Consider the following 18,155-nt stretch of genomic DNA (forward strand, 5'->3'; position numbering starts at 1 on the left):
GGCTCCGCAAGCAATGAGTACCCCCTTGGCAGTGGTTGAATCCAGTCTAGATTGCTATTGTTAGCGTAGCGGCTGAAATACCAAGGCGCCTAATTCTTGATGGTGTGCTCAAGGGGGGCCTGGATGCACCTCTGCTGGCGATCAGGCCGTCTCTGTTGGATTAAGATCTGGCCGAGATTGACGCACTCCATATTTTTAAGCTTATTTGCACTGCGTGGTGGCTTCTTGGTCCACAAGAGATATGAGATTTATTGATCCTCCGAGCCTGACGGGAGCGCAGTTCGTGTAGACTCGACCTTTCCTCCAATACCGACGACACTGACTAAATTACGTGCGTGTGGTTGTTATTTTGTAGTCCATTAGATTTAAATGTAATTTATGAACCTTGAAGATGTAATTTCATCACGATTTTGCGAGTATGCCTGGAAAGCAGCTGGTCAATAACACGAGATGGCCCCCAAAGGGAACAAATAGTATCAGGGTGGCCGAATCATGGAGTATTTATCAGCTTGTTGATAACATGCTGAGATTCACGCTGTGAATACATAGGAGCAGAATTATATGTTAAGTTGTGCTGACGACGACTCTTGGCATCCTTGAGATAACAAATGTCAACGGCAGCACTGCCACTGCCACGTTCTCCGATAGCCCTGCTGCCCTGCAGGCTGCCAACGTCTCTGTTACACAAGTAAGAAAATTCAGAAAAACTACATTTAGTACATTTGCTAAGTAAATGCATTTTAATTTGAGACAGTGGCAAACCGTCCTGTAACTGAAAGGTTAGTTGGAAGTCTGGATTCATAACTAGGAGAACAGGAGGCGTATTTACCAACCGCAGACGAAAAATGGCATACAATCACCATAAATCAAGCGCGTGATTCATATTTCGATAACTGTAATACTGCCAAGACTTTTTATCTCTCCCTGGTCTTTCAGCATCTAAAGCAAGGGAGAATTGTGGCTGCCGAAGCGGTGAGAGCTGGTCGCATCAAAGGCAACAAACTTCCTGTGTATCCCGGCTGAGATCCGATCCGCGCCCGAAATATAATGATTCTGTGACCTAAAAAAAATTCCGACAAGTATCCGTGCTCTCTGATAGACGATATCGTGAGGAAAATAGCAACTATGACACCTTGAGAGGCGCAATCGCCACTCCCATAGAGTCAGTGGGGGCAACTCTCCCTGCAGATGTCCGGAAATTATTCAGACAAACTATCAAGTAATCTCTACTCCATATGGATCATGGCGTTCAAAGGAGGATTGGAAGATAATGTAATCGGTAGATAATTTGTAGCATTAGAGAGCATGTGACCTCATTGTGTGCTGGATACAGCGCTATCCTTTCCGACCACCACAACGTTGCTGGCTGTCTTATCACTCACTTCCGTGGCCTCTGTAATTATCCGTCCAGCGTGGTCATGTGTCCTATCCCATTCTTCCACTTCAGCATTTGGCACTTTGACCAACTGATGGCTCCTTGACCCGTCGTCGAGAGTAACAACCTCCTCTCGGATCTTATAGCCTCGGAAGTAAGGAATGCCGTGAATCCAAAGCCAATAATAAGCGACACAGGCCAATAGACTATAATGAGTTAGCGACCGATTCCTATTCATCATTGTATCCGGATCTTGAAACTTACATGCCAATTGAAGCGACCACATATGTACCATACCAAAAGCTAACGTCGCCACCTGTTGCTCCCCCTGCAGGAGGATACCAGGGCATCACGAGGAGATAGAGGTTTTTCAGGATGCTGAACCAAATGACGATATCCCACGCTTTGAACTCTGGCCTTGGGAGATTGAGAGCCTTTCGCTTGTGTCTCACGATAAGGAGACCGACGCTCATCAGGAAGTCGAAGAAGGAGCCGGGGTAAATCCGAAGGTCGCTGACTGTGAGTTTCGTTAGTAACAGACTGCGACAACAGAGATAATCAACGTAGAGTCTTGATACGTACCGAAATTGAAGGCATCGCCAGCAGGAGGGGCAAGGATCATAATAAGCGTGATACCGTATTTGAACAGATACGGCCCAAGGGCAGTACCAAGAGGAAATGTTGAGACCCAGAACTTGGTCCACGGGAGTACGCCTTGGCGACCACACTCGCGAATGATTCTCGAAGTTCCGATGAACACTGCCACTAGATTGCCAAAGGCACTAATTGCAATCAGAAAGTTGAGGGCCTTGACTTGCTTGGTATTTCCAAACACGTTGATAAAAAATTGATTGGCAACGGTTAGTTTGCTCTTGATGATGTCTTCCTTTGGGACTGAGACGAAATACAGTTAGTAGAGCCCCATGTGGCCAGCTAGGGAGAGTTTGTGCACTTACTCGCGGCATAAAAAGCGATGACGGTGAGAATGTAAAGAATGCTGACAGACCAGATGGCAATGTAACCGTGCCGTCGGATCTGTTTCACAGGGTTCTACGAGGCAGTGTAAGAAAATGAACCAATGCGTGGATATACCAATCCCAAGGAAGCTTACCTTGACTTCATTGGCGACATTGAAAGCATTTTCGAATCCCGAGTAAGAGAAAATGATCTTGTACAAACCATTCGTAATTCCGTATGCAGTAGCTTTTCCTTCAAACGAATTATGAAAGTTGGCTGTTGGGTTCTCAATGCGAGTATGTCCTCCGAGGACCACGAATCCGGTTATCGAGATGAACACCAATGTAGCGATTTTGACAAACCCAATACCATTGGCCAGATGATACGCAAATCTGTTGTGTAAGACGACGACTAGACCGCTATATTAGTGTCTTGTATTTTTCCGAATATAGCTACTCTCTCATGAATTATAGCAGACGTACCTAGAAGAGCGACGGTATAACCAGCTATGGCCACTCCCTTTAGTTGCCAATCCGTTGGATTATGATCCGTCATTTTGTAGAGATATTGGGCCAATACTAATATGAGACTCGATATTAGATATTTTAATCCTCATCTTGCTCGGACTGCTGCTAAATCACCTACCATATGAGTTTGCGCTGCTAAATGATAAGATGACGGACTGGAAAGCGAATGCGGTCGAGAACAGCCAGCGTGGTCGTGGAAACGCTTGTTCGAGATACACCACCTCAGCGCCGGATCGCGAAGGAAAATAGGCAGTAAATTCGAGATACACAGCAAACGCTGTGATCGATGTCAAGAAGCCAAGAGCCCACCATATTAGACTGAGCCCTATACTGCCGGTGCCTGCAAGAATTGTTGAAGCTGCAGATCCTATCGTATAAGAAAGACTATTCCGTTTCAAACATTGGGAAGAGTAGTTTACTGACGAGTTGAAAAGATGCCTGTGCCAATCATCTTGCTCACATTGAGAAACAAGATTGTCAAGGGTCCGACATGGTACCCCAAAGGCGATGATTCTTCGACAGGTGCACCAGAAGCATCTTGGTAAGACGTCTCTTTGTTGTTGGCTCCCTTGCCAGCGATGTAGTAGGTGTTTCCAGCGACGAGCTCAGAGGGATCGCTATCTGATGTTGATCCGCGCTCTTCTGCTTCGGCAGGTTGGGCCTCTTCGCCGCTGCGGAAGGGACGCCGCCAGAAAGAAGGCATTGTCGCCAAATGTCTCCAATCACTTCTATCTAGTTATGGCAGGAAGTGATGATGACGTTGGATGGTAGTATCCAGCCTTAGACAATTGTCTATGAGGCCTGGTTTTTAGGATTAATGAACAAGATGAAGCACCGGTGAGAAGCTTAAATGAGGTCGACTGAGACATGTATGGGATTTAATTGCTTTTGGGCACCACATCACCCCGGCTGTTTGCTAGGGATGCTACACAAAGATGATCTACACCCTCTGCCAGTCATTGATGGCGAGCTTGGCAACGGGGATCCCCGTCTGGTGGATGCGATACTATTGATTGCGACGATACAAGGCAGCAATAACGCAATCAAAGAGACTGCCATGAATCGCTAAGCTCGTCTATCGACAGAGTCTCTGGCTCTGAGCCTTGTCTAATACCATTAGGTGACATGTATGCATGTGATGCCTTTACGGCTGAGTGTCTCACATTACACCAATCTCTCACTCATAAGCAACCTCGTGGGGGTAGCGGATATGTAGAAGAATGGGCTCATTCATCGTGGAGAGCACGAGATGGAATTGGCCGTCGAAACCTTATCGCCCAGCCCGAGAAATCTTCCAAGAGACACGATAGGTCACATTTCTCCATGTCGCCATATTCGTAATTGTGATGCGATGTGGTACCAGGATCTTCAGGCCTTGACTCGCTAGGCTGGTGTCGGGTCATGCGAGTTGAATAGGCAAGGATACGTGTGCAACTACAACCAAATTGAGGAAAATGATTGTGGTTGGTCCAGCTTGAATGCTACAATCCAGGAATCTCGCCAGTTCGAGAACCTTTTTCGGTTGACGCTGCATGAGATGAGCTTATCTGTGAACCAGTGGCGATCTAGCAAGGATGAATGCAGCTGTACTGTATGTAATTATGTGAAGCCCATGCGCTACCAGAATTACAATCATTCAATTTGGCAAAGAATTCCCAAATACGCACGTGGTGTAACTGCTCTTCTGGATATTGGATATACTACTGTAGACCACCCCGCGTCAATTGATTCATGTAGTCTACTGGTACTTCTCATCAGGCCTCTCATCAGGCTTTCCGTCACTTGCGCTACGAACTCTTGGCTCCAGCGGGAAGACAGAGTTTTCAGGCTTAACGTCCTTGTAAATCCTGTTCCATGTATCAGTCAGCGGCTCCGGCGTCTCCCAGGCAAGTTCTGGGTCACGCAGCCAAAGACGGACAAGGTGGCGCCTGTTGTCACATAGCATTAGCGGAACTGTACACTCTGAGAATATCATCATTCGTATAATAAACACGCATACCTTTTCTCTGGAGAATCTCGGAATTTGTCACGAGCATGGAAAATGCTCAAGTTATTAGCAAACTGAATGTCGCCCTTGTGGAAGTCGAGCGACGCGCGGTACTTTTCAGCTGTGAAGTGCAGAGCATCCAGTGCCTCAGCTTGAGCTTCAGTAATCGGAGGAATATCAGTCGATCGAGGAAGGCCCCAGTATCCTGTGAACGTACGTCGCGCATATTGGATGATCATGCGCTGAGGGGTGTCTGCAGTAGCGGGCTGGAAGTATAGAAGAGGTCGCACGGTATGACTCTTGCCACGCTTCCCAAACCTAGTAAAACATTAACAATGAACTCTGATGTTTATATAATGTAAAGACGCTTATTCCTTTCACTTACTCGTCGACAACCCAAGGCTCAGACAAAGTCCGGATAAGATCGGGCCGTGTTGCTGCTAGCTCATTGTACACATGCCAGCTGCTCGACAGGAAGCTCTGGCCGCCCTCTTCAGGCTCTCCTAGAGCGAAGAGAGCAATCACATCTCCGGCGTCAGTGTGGAAAACCTGCTTGTCAGCCGTATAGGCTGGCGCTCCGATCTTGTGAGGATCAATCTCCTGACTGAGATCCTTGATGTGTGCGAGAACAACATCAGCTGGCTTTCCGTCGAGTTGATGATCTTGGCGGCCACGAATGGGGGCAATGTGAGATGCAATGCCGGCATAGATGATGACATTCTCCTCACGGCTGTAGTTGTCAACCGGAACACCCTTGACGACCTTGAAACCGTGACCTAGGTGAACTTCTTTTGAGATCTCCCGTAGAGTTTCATGAAGTTTTGGCAGGGGAAAAGTCTCTTGAGTAACGTAGCCCAGGCCCAAGTTGAGTGCTATTGAGCCGTGGTGTCAGTATAATAGCCCATGATCTCACTCATCAGGAGACAATCCAGGGATCTCACACTTGAAGTGGCGAAGGGCTTGGTCGATCTCAGCAATATCGCTCTCGGTCAAAACGTAGTTCCAGTCGTATGTCTCGGCCAAGTTCCTTCCATCCCAGACAAGATCGGACTCAAGCTTGGCGGGAAAGCCTTGTGGGAGAGATTTTTCCAGCTTCTCGCTCTCCTGGCGCCGCTTGATGCGGTTGAGGTAGTTGTCATAGTCGGGAGCATATGAAATGTCCGGCTGTCTAGGGATTTGAACGGCGGCGGCGGCCATATTGAATGAAATTTTCTTTTTTAGAATGCTAAAACAAAGCCAATTACAGGATATCTTGAAATGCCTCGTGGTCAGGGCCTACAAAAGAAGGACATGTTTTGCTCGCGCGTGTGCCTGATTTATTCTGTTTGATCACATCGGTACATCCCAGCTTTACAAATCACCACTCCACCATCGGCTAAATGTTATCACCTACACCTGTTCTCTGAATGTCGTCATGAAGGCTGGAGAAGGTTGGTCTCTCATGATAGGACGTTGATGTTGTTACCTAAGCTAAAAATCACCTGCGCTCATGTCGCCATCAGTAGCCAAGGGCTCGCAATCGGTTGGATCATGTCTGCAGCAGTTGCTACTAACTACATGTGCAGAGTGATCACTGAAAACGAACCAATCAATCTTGTTCAATTCTTAGGTTGAGAGATACTCCAACGATCCCCGCAACAGATGAGAAGCTCCAGACATCCTTCCATTCGCACATGCAGAATGCCTCCGCATTAGTGATTGATCCCATTGACCCACAGCGGTTGGATGTAGGCTGGACATAGCCGCGGAGATGAACTGCATCATGCACTGCTTACCCGCAGCCACGAATTTGATGTTCTTCACTCAGGGCACTACGGATATAAACAAGAAACGCAAAACAACAAACGATGATACAAAAAGAAAGCAGCTCGGAAAAAAAAAGAATTTACAGTTTGGAACTGCTGGCGGTCTCTCCCGCCGGGAATTGAACCCGGGTCTCAAGCGTGACAAGCTTGCATACTGACCACTATACTACGGAAGATGTTCCAAGCGTTGAATCGCTTGTTGTAGGTGGATCTTGGCGGAGATCGGAGCTTATTCCAGTTAAGACTGATTGGAGCAATCTGATATCAAACTCCCGTGCTCTCCGCGTGAGGATGAACCTGATGCTTCTCAACGATTCCTTGACTGCTATCCGGTTCTCGATCAATGCTGTAACTTTGGTTGAGCAGACTGAGGAGAAGCCCGAAACCAGCCAGAGCGCAACAGACTGCCCAAACAATGCGCAGGCTATCGACAAAGGCCTGTTGAAGATCATGCTTGTTTTGGCCGTTGGGCATCGATTTGATGATATCGACTAAGCCAGCGGCGTCGGCGCCATAAGCCGTGGCGTTTGGCGCAAGATTTGGGTAATTGAGGAGGTTTGCCGTCATCCGGTTTTGGAATATCACCCCTCCGATGGCGACTCCTACAGCCTGGCCGAGCGACCTGAAGAAACTAAACATGGCCAAAGCCATCGGGACATGCTCTGGAGCAGTGGCCGCTTGTATTGCTGAAGCTACCGATGGGAAGAGAAATCCGAGGCCGATCCCTGAGACCAGGTTCAGAAAGATCCAACCAGGCACGCTTGTTCCGACCTCCAGAATGCAGAGCAAACCCAGACCCAGAGTCGCCAGAGCCCATCCCGACCAAATTGCCCATCGGTATTTACCAGACTTTGTGATGGCTATACCAGCTATCGCACCTGCGGGTGCCACAGTGAATGTTTGAGGGAAGATACACACTCCGGTTAAGACGGGGCTGTACTCTTTCACGGCCTGGAAATACAACGGCATATAGTAGACGATGCACCAAACGAGTAGCCCCGATAGCCCGGCGCTGACAAACGAGACGCTGGCAGTACGGTTCTTGAAGAGATCGATCGGAATGATGGGAGCAGGGGCAAAGTACGCTTCATAAACGACAAATACGCCACACCCGGTGCTGCCAATAATGAGAGGGACCAGTGTTCTCCACGAGTCCCAGCTGTACACTACACCACCCCACGTCAAGGGAATGAGAAATGCCGTCGTGCTACCGATGAAGATGATGGAACCGATATAATCAATTTGGCGAAGCTTGTCAGAAAGTGATGTTGGGACGAAGTGGAGGTTCATAAAGACGACAACGCAAACAATCCCAATGCCGACAAAGGGGAAATTGATGTAGAATATCCACCGCTACAGTATGACACCACGGATATTAGCCACCCGCAGACAGGTAAGTTGTATTGGTGTGTTGTGTTTCTTACCCATGACGCGCTGCCTGCGAAAGCGCCTCCGATGATGGGACCACAGACGGATCCCACGCTCCACATGGCATTCATGAGGCCGTAATACTGTCCTCGATGCCGCATCGGCACTAGGTCAGCAATGAGAACTTCAGTAATGGCCGAGATGCCTCCCCCTCCGACACCTTGTATGCATCGGCCAACTAGTAGCTGAGTCACATTCTTCGATACACCTGCTACCACGGCTCCAACGAAGAAGAAAATTATGCCGACAATGAAGAGAGATCGACGACCAAAGATGGTGGAAAAGGAAACAAAATTTGGCTGGAAGACTGCGCATCGATATGTTGGTTAACACTGCGGAAGGATAGAGACGATGCAAGGCGGAGTATACCTGTTGCGCACAGCAAAAATCCAGTACCGGCCCAGAAAGTCTCTATGCCGGAGCTATGAAGCGCTCTTGAAATTGTCTACAAGTTCATTCTTGATCAGCTGAACATGTATAGCAATGAAGGTCAATTGTACTGACTGGCAATGCTCCACCGATCGATGTGCTATCCAAAGCAACCATGAGTGTCAAAACGCAGATGGTAATGAAGACTAACAATGTGCGATTCGACAGTTTCCATTCGGGCTTTGATACGTGATTGGTTGCTTCGGATTCATGCTCGTCGCGAATAGCCAGAGGTTCTGGCACAAGAGGCGGCTCTGTTTTCTCACCAGACATTATCGTTCAACTGTTCTATGAGAAGGCCGTGATGGCTTGAGTCGAATAGTAGTAAAATCTACGAGAAAGAGGATGATAGAGGAGTCTGCTCTCCATATTGAATGCCTTCGAATCGAGCATAATATATGAAAAGATATCCTATAGATGCTATATGTGCCGAGAGGCCAGTCAGTATGCTAAAAAAGAGATGATGTTGGCTCTAGATGTTTGTACGGAGTATCGAATATCTCGGTCGCTATAACCTTACGAACCGAGTCCGTGCCGTGCACACGGAAAAGTGCGCAGGCCAACCAAATATTCGCCGAGACCATCTATTTACGTTTATAGACCGATATGAGCCGAGCCTCATCCCTATCTTGACCTACCCTGTAAAGACCTTTAAGAGAGCCGTATTTTAACACAAAACCCCTACACAGAGAGCCATATGAACTATCCTGATGCTTGATCGGAGCTCTTCATAAGACGCCACTCGGTGTCGGCAAATAAGTTTGATGCTGTAAGCTCAGCGCTTGTAGAGAGCAAGACAACGGCAAGTCAGCTTACATGTGTTTTCCATTTTCTTTCCTACAAATATATCATCATGACATGAGCTTGGATCCTCTACAAACATCTCTCAACAATAACTGGAAAATTCGACTACAAGACATGAACGGTTACTATTCGTGGCTGGGATAACAGAATACGTCTAGCCTCTCTCCGATTCCGATAACACCTCTCACTTTGGTCATAAAACTCTTTGCCTCGTCAATTGCCACACTGGCGCCAAAGAGGAGTTCAAAGATGGCGATTGCCGCTGAAAGAGCTCGCAAAGAGCCTAGAACGATATGCGATCTCATTGAAGAATGGTCACAGAAACAGCCTGACCATGTTGCCATTTCTTTTGGTGAACGAAAGATCACATACGCCGAGCTTGACAATGCTACATCTCATATTGCATGGCTTTTATTGCAGAAAGGAGTCAAGCCCGGCGATAAAATTCCTGTCATGGCTCAGAGAAGCCCCGAAATGGTAATTTGCTTCCTAGGCGTTCTTAAAACAGGCGCTTTGTACGTGCCCATCGATGTGGAATCCTGGAGCAAAGATCGCATCCACTCAACGCTGGAGCGAGTATCCGCGCGTGTCCTTTTGAATACCAGCACAGAGGAATATCATGGATATGAGGAGATTTCGCTGAAAGAAATCGAGTGTGCCTTTGCACCGACCATCGAGCGACACTGGGACAACGAACTGGATCGCCCCTGGAAACGAATTGATCCCAGTGACCTTGCCTTTATAATTTTTACATCGGGCACAACCTCTACACCAAAGGGGGTCATGATTCCTCACAGTTCAGTCCTAAATTATGTCCAACAAGGGGGAGAGATAACGCCGTTCAACTTGAGCTCGTCTCCAGCTGATATCGTTATTTTAATCTTTTCTCCCGCTTTTGATGCTTGCACGGCTGTTACCGTGTCGGCATTGTGTAATGGCGCGGAGCTGAAGATTGCCACTCCGGCCGATTTCTTGTACACTGCGACATTCTGTACAATCATGGCATGTACGCCTTCAGTGTTGGCTACAATTCAGGATCCGGCGAGCTACTCCAATCTGCGAGCCATCATGATTGGAGGGGAAGCAGCACCCACTTCACTGGTTCGCAAGTGGGCAGCATCTTTGCCGACTTCTCCCATATACAACTTTTATGGGCCTACGGAAACTACTTTTGCGTGTCTGGTGTCTCGACTTTACCCTGATAAGCCAATCACTTTGGGGCGTCCAATGTCAAACAGCCGTGTGATGTTACTTGATGGGCAAGTTGAGTCTCACTACGGAGAGATTTGCATTGCTGGACCAGGCCTAGCCAGAGGATACTATGAGAATGAACTACTCACAGCTGAAAAATTTGTGTACTGGCAAGGGGAGAGGATATATCGCACTGGGGATTTTGCGCGATTGACGGACCACGGGCTAGAATTTGCCGGACGCAAGGACAACATTGTCAAGAACCGTGGATTCCTTGTGAGTCTTGATGGACAAGTGATTCCCATGTTATGCAGTCACCCGAAGGTTATGGCGGCTACAGCTTTTATGCATCAAGGACGCCTTGTGGCCTTTGTAACACCTGAAGATATTGATGGGGTCGTGTTGCGGAAGACCTTGACTGAGAAATACGATTCCTTCATTATCCCAGATCTTATCCGTCCAGTGGAAATCCTTCCACTTACTGCAAATGATAAAATCGATAACCGTGCCCTACAAGCGCTGCTGGGTAGCGACAATCTACTACATAATGTGTCCAATCATGGCTCAAAAATGGATATACTGAAAGCCGCGCTTTCTTTTGCCATATCTCTACCGCCATCGGAGATCACTGACAATTGTTCTTTTGCTGAATTAGGAGGAAATTCCTTGGCAGGACTGAAAGTGCTATCTTTTCTGCGTACAAAAGGATTCCACATGCGACTTGGACCGCTTTTTGATCTACCAAATCTATCTGCTATTCATGATGCTATGTTAACATTTGATGGTACCGAAGAAGTAGATGACATTTCAGACCCTAAACCGGCTCTAGCTTCAGGACCCATGACGTCCCTTCAGACCAAGATGATTCGAACGGGACTTAGAAACCCTGCTACGAGTTATATGCTATTGCGTATGACTCTCCCACCTTCAGGCAATGAATTCAGTGGGGAAACACTCCAATCCGCGTGGCACCAAGTCATTGAGAGACATTCGATCTTTCGCACAGCCTTCAATCTCAAAGATCAAACACAACATGTACGACAGAAGCTTGAGCTTGACTGGCAAAATGAGGAAACAACTCGCGATCAGCTAGAACCTGTGATTCGGACTCGCTCCCAAGAATTGCGCAAGAGGATCTCATACTTGGAAGATGGAGATACATTTATCCCTATTTCAGCCTATCGCTTGATCACAGTTCCCAATGTTGCTTCTACTTTCTTGGCTCTGGTGCACCATAGTTTAGTGGATGGTTGGTCATTCAGTATCATATTAGAAGAGCTCCGTCTAGCATTGGATGGCAAGCCGCTCTCAGAGCCTCCGCAATTCATCAATATTGCCCTGACTCAAAAGCGGCTGCAGCAAGACCCTCAAGGCAATGAATTTTGGGAAAAATGCTTAGCAGACAGATTGGCGCAACCGAAGCTGAGGCTACCGAAACCATCGGCCAATGTTCCAGTGGCTGAATGGTCCAAGAGCCTGCAAGTCAACCTTGGATTTGGATCGAAAGAACTTGAAGCCAAAGCTCGCCTTCGACGTATTACACCAGCGACCACAATATATACAGCATGGGGATTGGTGTTATCAAATTATAGCTTTTCTGACCGACTGGCTTTTGGTGTGGTGTTTTCTGGAAGGAATATCGATGCAGCGGGAGCCGATCGAGTCGTCGGGCCTCTGCTCAACACATGCCCATTTTCCCTCGAGTTCAAAGAAAGCCAATCCGTGGCTGACATACTTTCAGAAGCTCAGAGTCAGCTCCTACGGATGCTCGAGTTCCAGTGGTGTGCTGATAATGCTCTGGCCAGAATGCCATCCGAAAGAATAGCCAATGCTTTCCAGACAATTGTGGTCGTGGAGTACGATCTTCCGTCGCAGTCGGGATCTTGCGAGGCAATCCCAGAGGCATGGAAAATTGAACGAGAAGACATGATGGAATTCGGCATAACTCTGCTGCTTGAGGATGAAAGCGATGGCAGTCTTCGGGCCCGCATTCTGTACGATGGCGCGCTATATACCGAGCAGAGTATCGTTGGCCTTCTGAACCATTTTAAGCGTGCGATCGAGGGGTTACTCGACTGCGGCAATAGTCAAATACAGCAAGTTAGAAACCGTATAATTCTGGAAGAAGAGAGAAAGATGCTTTTAAGTCCATTGGAACAAGAGCGAGGAAGCGACTATCAAGGATACGATACAGTTAAAGATGCTTTTGAAGCTGCTGCAGCGAAGTGGCCAGGTTTAACAGCTTTGGAGTCGACCTATGGTTCAATGACTTATCGAGAGTTGGATGAATCTGCTAACAAGCTGGCCAACCATCTCCGATCCATAACGAAACCTGGAGGTGTCGTTGGTATTCTTACCGATGGATCCATCCACTGGGTTATAGCTATTCTGTCTGCTCTCAAAGCGGGCTGTATATGCTGTCCCATTGATGTTAGTCTTCCAGCAGCACGGATTGAAGTCATTATCCAACAAAGCGGTGCCACCATTTTTATCGCCGCAAACCAAGATTGCGCGCGGGTGCTTCGGGACTTTCAAGGAAATCGTACCATAGTTTCTGACGAGTTTCTCGCGTCGCGCAACACGCCTTCAGTCTCACCTGACACTATTTCAAAGCCGAAAGATGTCATCTATCTTGTTTTCACTTCAGGAAGCACCGGTGTTCCGAAAGGTATAATGACCTGTCCACTGTTTGCATTCAATTCCTTGAACACGACGTTGACTTCTACTATAGGCGTTGCTTTGCATAACCACAGTATTCTTATGGTCATCAACGATGATCTAAACCGAATGTTCTCTGGTCCTGGCCGCCGACATGCTCAGGTTTACGCTCTCGGTGAGTGAAACACGTTTCATTTATATATTTCATACAGCAAAAAAATATCTCTGACGTTTATTTACTCACCCTTTTGTTGAACAGGCTTCGATGTAGTGCTCGTTGAGTTATTTGGATCACTCTGTTATGGTGGGACACTAGTTTTGAAAGACCCCAGTGATCCTCTGGGGCACCTCAAGCGTGTAGATGCAACCTATTCTACCCCATCACTGCTAGCAGCTATGTCGCCAGAAGAATTCCCCAACCTCGAAACGATTGGTCTTGCCGGAGAACCTGTTCCCCAGAGCCTCGCAGATAGGTGGTCACATAAGCGCTTGTTCAATTTTTACGGACCGAGCGAGGTGAGTCACAGTCAATCTTTAGACATATGTAGATGGACTTATGAGAGAGTCGACTGACACTGCTGGTTGCTGGTGAAAGTGTGGACCTATCTCGACTCGAACTGAGCTTCGCCCTGGAGAGCAAGTCACCATCGGAAGAGCAGTCCCCCATCTGGATATCTACCTATTAGACCATCACCGGTGTTTAGTTCCACTTGGAGTCACAGGAGAGATTTACATCTCCGGAGAACAAATTACTGACGGATACTGGAATCTTCAATCCGAAACTTCAAATTCATTTGTTCCAAACCCTTTCTCTCCTGGCAAAGTCATGTATAAGACAGGAGATCTCGGTTATTGGACACAAGACATGAAAGTGGTCTACGTGGGACGAATTGACAACCAGGTAAAATTGCGGGGATTCCGAATTGAAATGGAAGAAGTCGAACGCGCTTTTCTGCGTGCTGATTCCTCCATACAAAGCGCTGTTGCAATTGTCGTCGACCGTGTCCGTCTTGTCGCCTTTGTCACGCCAAGTACCGTTGATGTTTTATCAGCTGGACGAATGGTCAAGAAACTCCTACCCGCCTACGCTTGTCCTGCCCAAGTAATAGCGATAGAATCCTTGCCACAGTCGTCTAATCTCAAAATTGACCGCAAAGCTCTTCGGGAGTTGGCTACTGAAAACCTGGACCAAGGAGATGCACCGTCAACGCCGACAGAAAAGATGATAGCAGAAATCTGGAGAAAAGTTCTCGACTTCCAAGATCATGATAATGAACGGAAAATTTCCCGAGATGATGATTTCTTGGCTATTGGTGGAAACTCTCTATTAGCTATCAAGGCAGCTCGGTTAATCGCTGAGCGAACGGGTCATCACACTCCGGTACTACTTCTCATCAGAGAAACAGTCCTATCGAATCTTGCAAAGGAAATCGATCGATTTGCAGCTCTTGATGAACTAGAAGATGGAATTACTACATTCAAGTCGTTCCTATCCACTCTGTCCGCACCGCCAAGTATAATGGCGGCCCAAATACCGTCGCAACTCGAAGAGGAGTTCTATTTATGGCACACCATGTCGAACACGAAGTCGCTTTTCAACACAGCATTCCAATTCATCATTAAAGGTGATGTCAACCTTGAACTGCTGAAGGCATGTTTGATCTCTGTAATTCATGAGAACCCAATTCTTCGAGCGCGCTATGTCCTCAAAGAAGGGTCCATATACCGACTCGTCAGCGATAAAGTTACTCCACCTTCGGTCTTCTCAGGGCGATCTATAGATTCCAAGGACCTACAAGCCCTGATCGATAAACCTTTTGATCTGGCTCATGACCAACTTACTAGGGCGGTTATCTGTACGGAGAAAGATAAGCATGCTACGACAAAGACGTCGCTCTCACTTATAACGCATCACATCATTACAGATAAGGCATCACTGGCCCTTTTGCTACAATCAATTAGCCAAAAATACCTAGCAGCAGCTGATGCCGCTGTTTGCAATGGGCAAGGTGATGATGAAAATACGCACAAGGGCACCTACATCGAATGGACGCAGTGGCTTCAAAAGAACAGTTTTCTGCCTGCAACGCTAACAAAATTGGCGAAGCGAGAGTTTTGGAACGATCGTGTTAGAAGAATAGAGACAGTTCCGTTATTAAGCAAACGTGAACTTGGGCGGCCGGGTCATGAGATACCTGGTTATGAATCCATCCTCATCCCAACTACGGATGGCAAGGGATTTTCGCAGCGTATGGCCCTAGCTGCGGCCGCAATCACACTTTTCTTAGTGTTCGGTAATAGCGACATTGTATTTGGAATTCCATATATGAATCGAGACGAGCCTGGGGCGGCGAACATTATGGGTCTCCTTCTCGACAGGCTACCAGTGCGCATAAAACTCGATGATAATAACATGGCAGACTCTAGTATGCTCATTAACGATATTGTGTCGGAAGTTAACCTTTCGGTTGAAAACCAGATGCCTTATTCTGAAATTTTACAATTGGCAAAGGATCGAAGATCTCTCTTTGATGTTGTGGTGATTTATCACTGGCAGTCCGACGCACTGGAACACTCCCTCAAGATACGTGGTGCTCAAGTTTCCAGCAATCGCATTCGAGCGCGAGGAACCAAGTTCACATTGCAGCTAGAGTTTAGCGAGCAGGATGATGGACTACACTGCGGCATCGAGTACAATGCTGCCGTTCTGTCTCCACCGCAAATGGCAGCGATTGTGTCCTTCATTCCGACCGTCTTCAAGGGCCTTATATCTGGCTCGGCACCAGCTGAAATTCTTTCCTCATTTGGACCATTGAAGGACTATAATCCATTGGAAGCTATGTTATCTTACCACAGGAGGGTTAACGAGGTTCGCAAGGCTTTTTCTGAGGCACTAGGCATTCATACAGAGGGCATTACACCCGAGACGACACTGTATGACCTGGGAGGAACATCTATAACAGCACTCCGGCTTCACTATTTATTAGGTGAGAAAGGGTTACGTGGAGATTTGTGCGATATACTTAGAGCGCCTTCTCTAGGAGAGATTGCCTGGATGTTCCAGTAAAGTAGATCGTACAACATTGAGAGTGAGATTTAGAGTGGGCGCAACGGACAATTTTTGACTCTCCAAACAGAGATTCTATCTATTAATCAGAGAAAATATGGTTCGCTATCTGTCAAATGTTACCACCTCTATAACATGAGTAGGCTACCCCGTGGATCAAGGTACCTAGACATAGCAACATGTAACATTTATAATAAGAACGGTGAAATCAGATTGTAGACTCCCCGTCATAACATGTACCCATTTCCTTTCCATGCCTTCGGACCTCAGCTAGGGCATCTGCCACTCGCTTCAAGGTTACATACAAGATTTGGGAATCTATAGGCTGATAACGACTCTCGGTCTCCGTCGATGAGATGCTGTCAATACGCTGACGGACTATGTTCACAGTAGACTTGCTCTTTGCCATAATGCGATTTACTAGCAACAGTTTCACCGCAGTGCCTTCTTCCTCGGACACATTCCATGTGCCAAAGTTGATAGAAGGCGGCTTATGAGCGTCCCGACTTCTCGCATTGTTGCAATTGATGATGGCCCAGTTAAAAACAGTCTGCAACAAGACCATGATCAGGAAAAGAACCTGGCTGTCTAACCAGCAGGGGTCGCACGCAAGAGCACGGCTTGAGCAGTCAAGAATCATTGTGGCCATAGACAATATAATGTCGAGACGCCGATTCCCTTGCTTGCGCTCAATGCCACTGAGAGAGCATTGCATTCCGGTGAGCATCTTCAGGCAAATGCAATTAGACAGTGACGATACCGTCTGTCTCTGCTCGCCTCTTATAGGTGGAAATTGCTTAGGCCTTTTATGAACCTCATGAGGAGAATTAGGAGAATTCGAGTTCGAGTTCGAGTTACTGGGCTGCATCAACGACGGCGGAGACCCATTTGCTGCCACTTCATAGCTGCCAATCCGCGATCGACGCCCTACACCTGAGTCGCCGTCTGGGCCATTGGACGGGATATCGGTGTTAGGATTGCTAGTAAATAAGATATCAAGGAAATCTATACCAGTTATTACACACGATTGCTGGCAAACTACCTCCAACCAGAAATAGAAGGCTCTTACCTGGCACGAATTGAGGATCTTTACCAGTCGGAGATTGCGAAGAGAAGAATAGTGGCATTTCAAAATCCAATATACTGCTCAGCTCCATGCTTAGATCGGGAGTGGGATCATTTATGACGGGTGTGCATGCGGTGCATGAAGGTGCTGTGATGGATAAGGTTGTGGGTATAGAAGCATTGGCGTCAGACGGTGGCGATATTGTTGTTGTTGCTGGCATGTCTTTCTCCTGTTCGTCTTGGTGAGTGTTTAGCATTATTGGCCAGTCGCCTTGAAATGCGTTGTTTGCTGAGGCTTGAATACACGCATTGATGGTGGAATTTGCGCCGCCGGCGATTGCGAGGCCTAGCCTTTCGAGCGTTCTTTTATTCCGGCTGCCTTTTGGCTTCCCCAATTTTGCCATGTAACTATATGTACATGGAAGATTGCTAGATATGAGGTTATTCATGGCCAATCTTTGCTTGCGCCCTTGGAATCCCGTTATCGCGGGCTTTCGGTTCTCTTACGTACGAGTTGCAGCACTTTTTGCACGGCTGGCCTCCTGAGCATCGAACTTTGGACGCATGACAGACATCGCAGGCAGACCGAAGTCGCCTGCGCTGCTGGCTTGCTGAGACTTCCATTATTATATCTCAATGGTCATGCCAGCGTAGTGGCAGAGGTCATCAATCCGGGAGCACCTCTTAACGCGCTCGAGGTAGAGTGTTTGATGAAATTCGCGCTCGGGGACTTTTCGTGTCCCTCCAACTGTCAGTGCTTACGAAGGCTGCCTTGACCAGCGTTGGTTGGACATTCACTTCTTGCACAGGGGTATCGGCGAGTAGGTGGGGGTAATGTTGCATCGATTTATGCATTCCTATG

The 18,155-nt window shown here is 47.5% G+C and overlaps 5 protein-coding genes and 1 non-coding gene across 6 annotated transcripts; 1 reads left to right on the forward strand and 5 right to left on the reverse strand.

Annotated features, from left to right (window-relative positions):
* Positions 1-1,184: 1,184 nt before the first annotated feature.
* Positions 1,185-3,685, reverse strand: M431DRAFT_110746 (hypothetical protein). The gene is made up of 8 exons (XM_024911763.1): positions 3,283-3,685; positions 2,978-3,217; positions 2,815-2,910; positions 2,487-2,743; positions 2,332-2,425; positions 1,958-2,269; positions 1,640-1,892; positions 1,185-1,581 (listed from the first exon to the last, which is right to left on the reverse strand). Exons 1-8 carry the CDS (start codon positions 3,560-3,562, stop codon positions 1,314-1,316), a joined length of 1,800 nt encoding a protein of 599 aa, XP_024778033.1. The 5' UTR covers positions 3,563-3,685; the 3' UTR covers positions 1,185-1,313.
* Positions 3,686-4,439: 754 nt separating this feature from the next.
* On the reverse strand, positions 4,440-6,207 carry M431DRAFT_517906 (hypothetical protein). The gene is made up of 4 exons (XM_024920349.1): positions 5,788-6,207; positions 5,232-5,718; positions 4,859-5,164; positions 4,440-4,787 (listed from the first exon to the last, which is right to left on the reverse strand). The coding sequence occupies exons 1-4, from the start codon at positions 6,041-6,043 to the stop codon at positions 4,598-4,600; spliced, it is 1,239 nt and encodes a 412-aa protein (XP_024778034.1). The 5' UTR covers positions 6,044-6,207; the 3' UTR covers positions 4,440-4,597.
* Positions 6,208-6,755: 548 nt separating this feature from the next.
* On the reverse strand, positions 6,756-6,827 carry M431DRAFT_t53. The gene has a single exon. It is a non-coding gene; the product is annotated as a tRNA-Asp (tRNA).
* A 35-nt stretch (positions 6,828-6,862) lies between these two features.
* M431DRAFT_363028 (hypothetical protein) lies at positions 6,863-8,882 on the reverse strand. The gene is made up of 4 exons (XM_024914580.1): positions 8,584-8,882; positions 8,449-8,524; positions 8,076-8,386; positions 6,863-8,004 (listed from the first exon to the last, which is right to left on the reverse strand). The coding sequence occupies exons 1-4, from the start codon at positions 8,779-8,781 to the stop codon at positions 6,916-6,918; spliced, it is 1,674 nt and encodes a 557-aa protein (XP_024778035.1). The 5' UTR covers positions 8,782-8,882; the 3' UTR covers positions 6,863-6,915.
* A 611-nt stretch (positions 8,883-9,493) lies between these two features.
* On the forward strand, positions 9,494-16,332 carry M431DRAFT_549063 (hypothetical protein). Its single transcript, XM_024921276.1, has 4 exons — positions 9,494-13,171; positions 13,235-13,336; positions 13,421-13,677; positions 13,757-16,332. Exons 1-4 carry the CDS (start codon positions 9,562-9,564, stop codon positions 16,226-16,228), a joined length of 6,441 nt encoding a protein of 2,146 aa, XP_024778036.1. The 5' UTR covers positions 9,494-9,561; the 3' UTR covers positions 16,229-16,332.
* Positions 16,266-18,042, reverse strand: M431DRAFT_529078 (hypothetical protein). Its single transcript, XM_024920755.1, has 3 exons — positions 17,805-18,042; positions 17,298-17,722; positions 16,266-17,233 (listed from the first exon to the last, which is right to left on the reverse strand). Exons 1-3 carry the CDS (start codon positions 17,915-17,917, stop codon positions 16,437-16,439), a joined length of 1,335 nt encoding a protein of 444 aa, XP_024778037.1. The 5' UTR covers positions 17,918-18,042; the 3' UTR covers positions 16,266-16,436.
* Between the last annotated feature and the right edge of the window lie 113 nt (positions 18,043-18,155).

The sequence above is a fragment of the Trichoderma harzianum genome (genome assembly GCF_003025095.1).
Source record: "Trichoderma harzianum CBS 226.95 unplaced genomic scaffold M431scaffold_3, whole genome shotgun sequence".
In the NCBI taxonomy this organism is placed as follows: domain Eukaryota; kingdom Fungi; phylum Ascomycota; class Sordariomycetes; order Hypocreales; family Hypocreaceae; genus Trichoderma; species Trichoderma harzianum.

Coding starts and splice junctions, on each gene's coding strand:
- M431DRAFT_110746 (XM_024911763.1), bottom strand. CDS start 3,562: ATGCCTTCTTTCTGGCGGCGTCCCTTCCGCAGCGGCGAAGAGGCCCAA. Junction 2,744..2,814: donor TTATACCGTCGCTCTTCTAG/GTACGTCTGCTA, acceptor ATAGCGGTCTAG/TCGTCGTCTTACACAACAGA. Junction 2,270..2,331: donor CATCGCTTTTTATGCCGCGA/GTAAGTGCACAA, acceptor ATTTCGTCTCAG/TCCCAAAGGAAGACATCATC.
- M431DRAFT_517906 (XM_024920349.1), bottom strand. CDS start 6,043: ATGGCCGCCGCCGCCGTTCAAATCCCTAGACAGCCGGACATTTCATAT. Junction 5,165..5,231: donor GAGCCTTGGGTTGTCGACGA/GTAAGTGAAAGG, acceptor ATGTTTTACTAG/GTTTGGGAAGCGTGGCAAGA. Junction 4,788..4,858: donor CGAGATTCTCCAGAGAAAAG/GTATGCGTGTTT, acceptor ATGTGACAACAG/GCGCCACCTTGTCCGTCTTT.
- M431DRAFT_363028 (XM_024914580.1), bottom strand. CDS start 8,781: ATGTCTGGTGAGAAAACAGAGCCGCCTCTTGTGCCAGAACCTCTGGCT. Junction 8,525..8,583: donor CGATCGGTGGAGCATTGCCA/GTCAGTACAATT, acceptor ATGAACTTGTAG/ACAATTTCAAGAGCGCTTCA. Junction 8,005..8,075: donor TCGCAGGCAGCGCGTCATGG/GTAAGAAACACA, acceptor GTCATACTGTAG/CGGTGGATATTCTACATCAA.
- M431DRAFT_549063 (XM_024921276.1), top strand. CDS start 9,562: ATGGCGATTGCCGCTGAAAGAGCTCGCAAAGAGCCTAGAACGATATGC. Junction 13,172..13,234: donor AAGCACCGGTGTTCCGAAAG/GTATAATGACCT, acceptor CTTCTACTATAG/GCGTTGCTTTGCATAACCAC. Junction 13,678..13,756: donor ATTTTTACGGACCGAGCGAG/GTGAGTCACAGT, acceptor TGCTGGTGAAAG/TGTGGACCTATCTCGACTCG.
- M431DRAFT_529078 (XM_024920755.1), bottom strand. CDS start 17,917: ATGGAAGTCTCAGCAAGCCAGCAGCGCAGGCGACTTCGGTCTGCCTGC. Junction 17,723..17,804: donor TGCAAAAAGTGCTGCAACTC/GTACGTAAGAGA, acceptor CCTCATATCTAG/CAATCTTCCATGTACATATA. Junction 17,234..17,297: donor AGATCCTCAATTCGTGCCAG/GTAAGAGCCTTC, acceptor TAACTGGTATAG/ATTTCCTTGATATCTTATTT.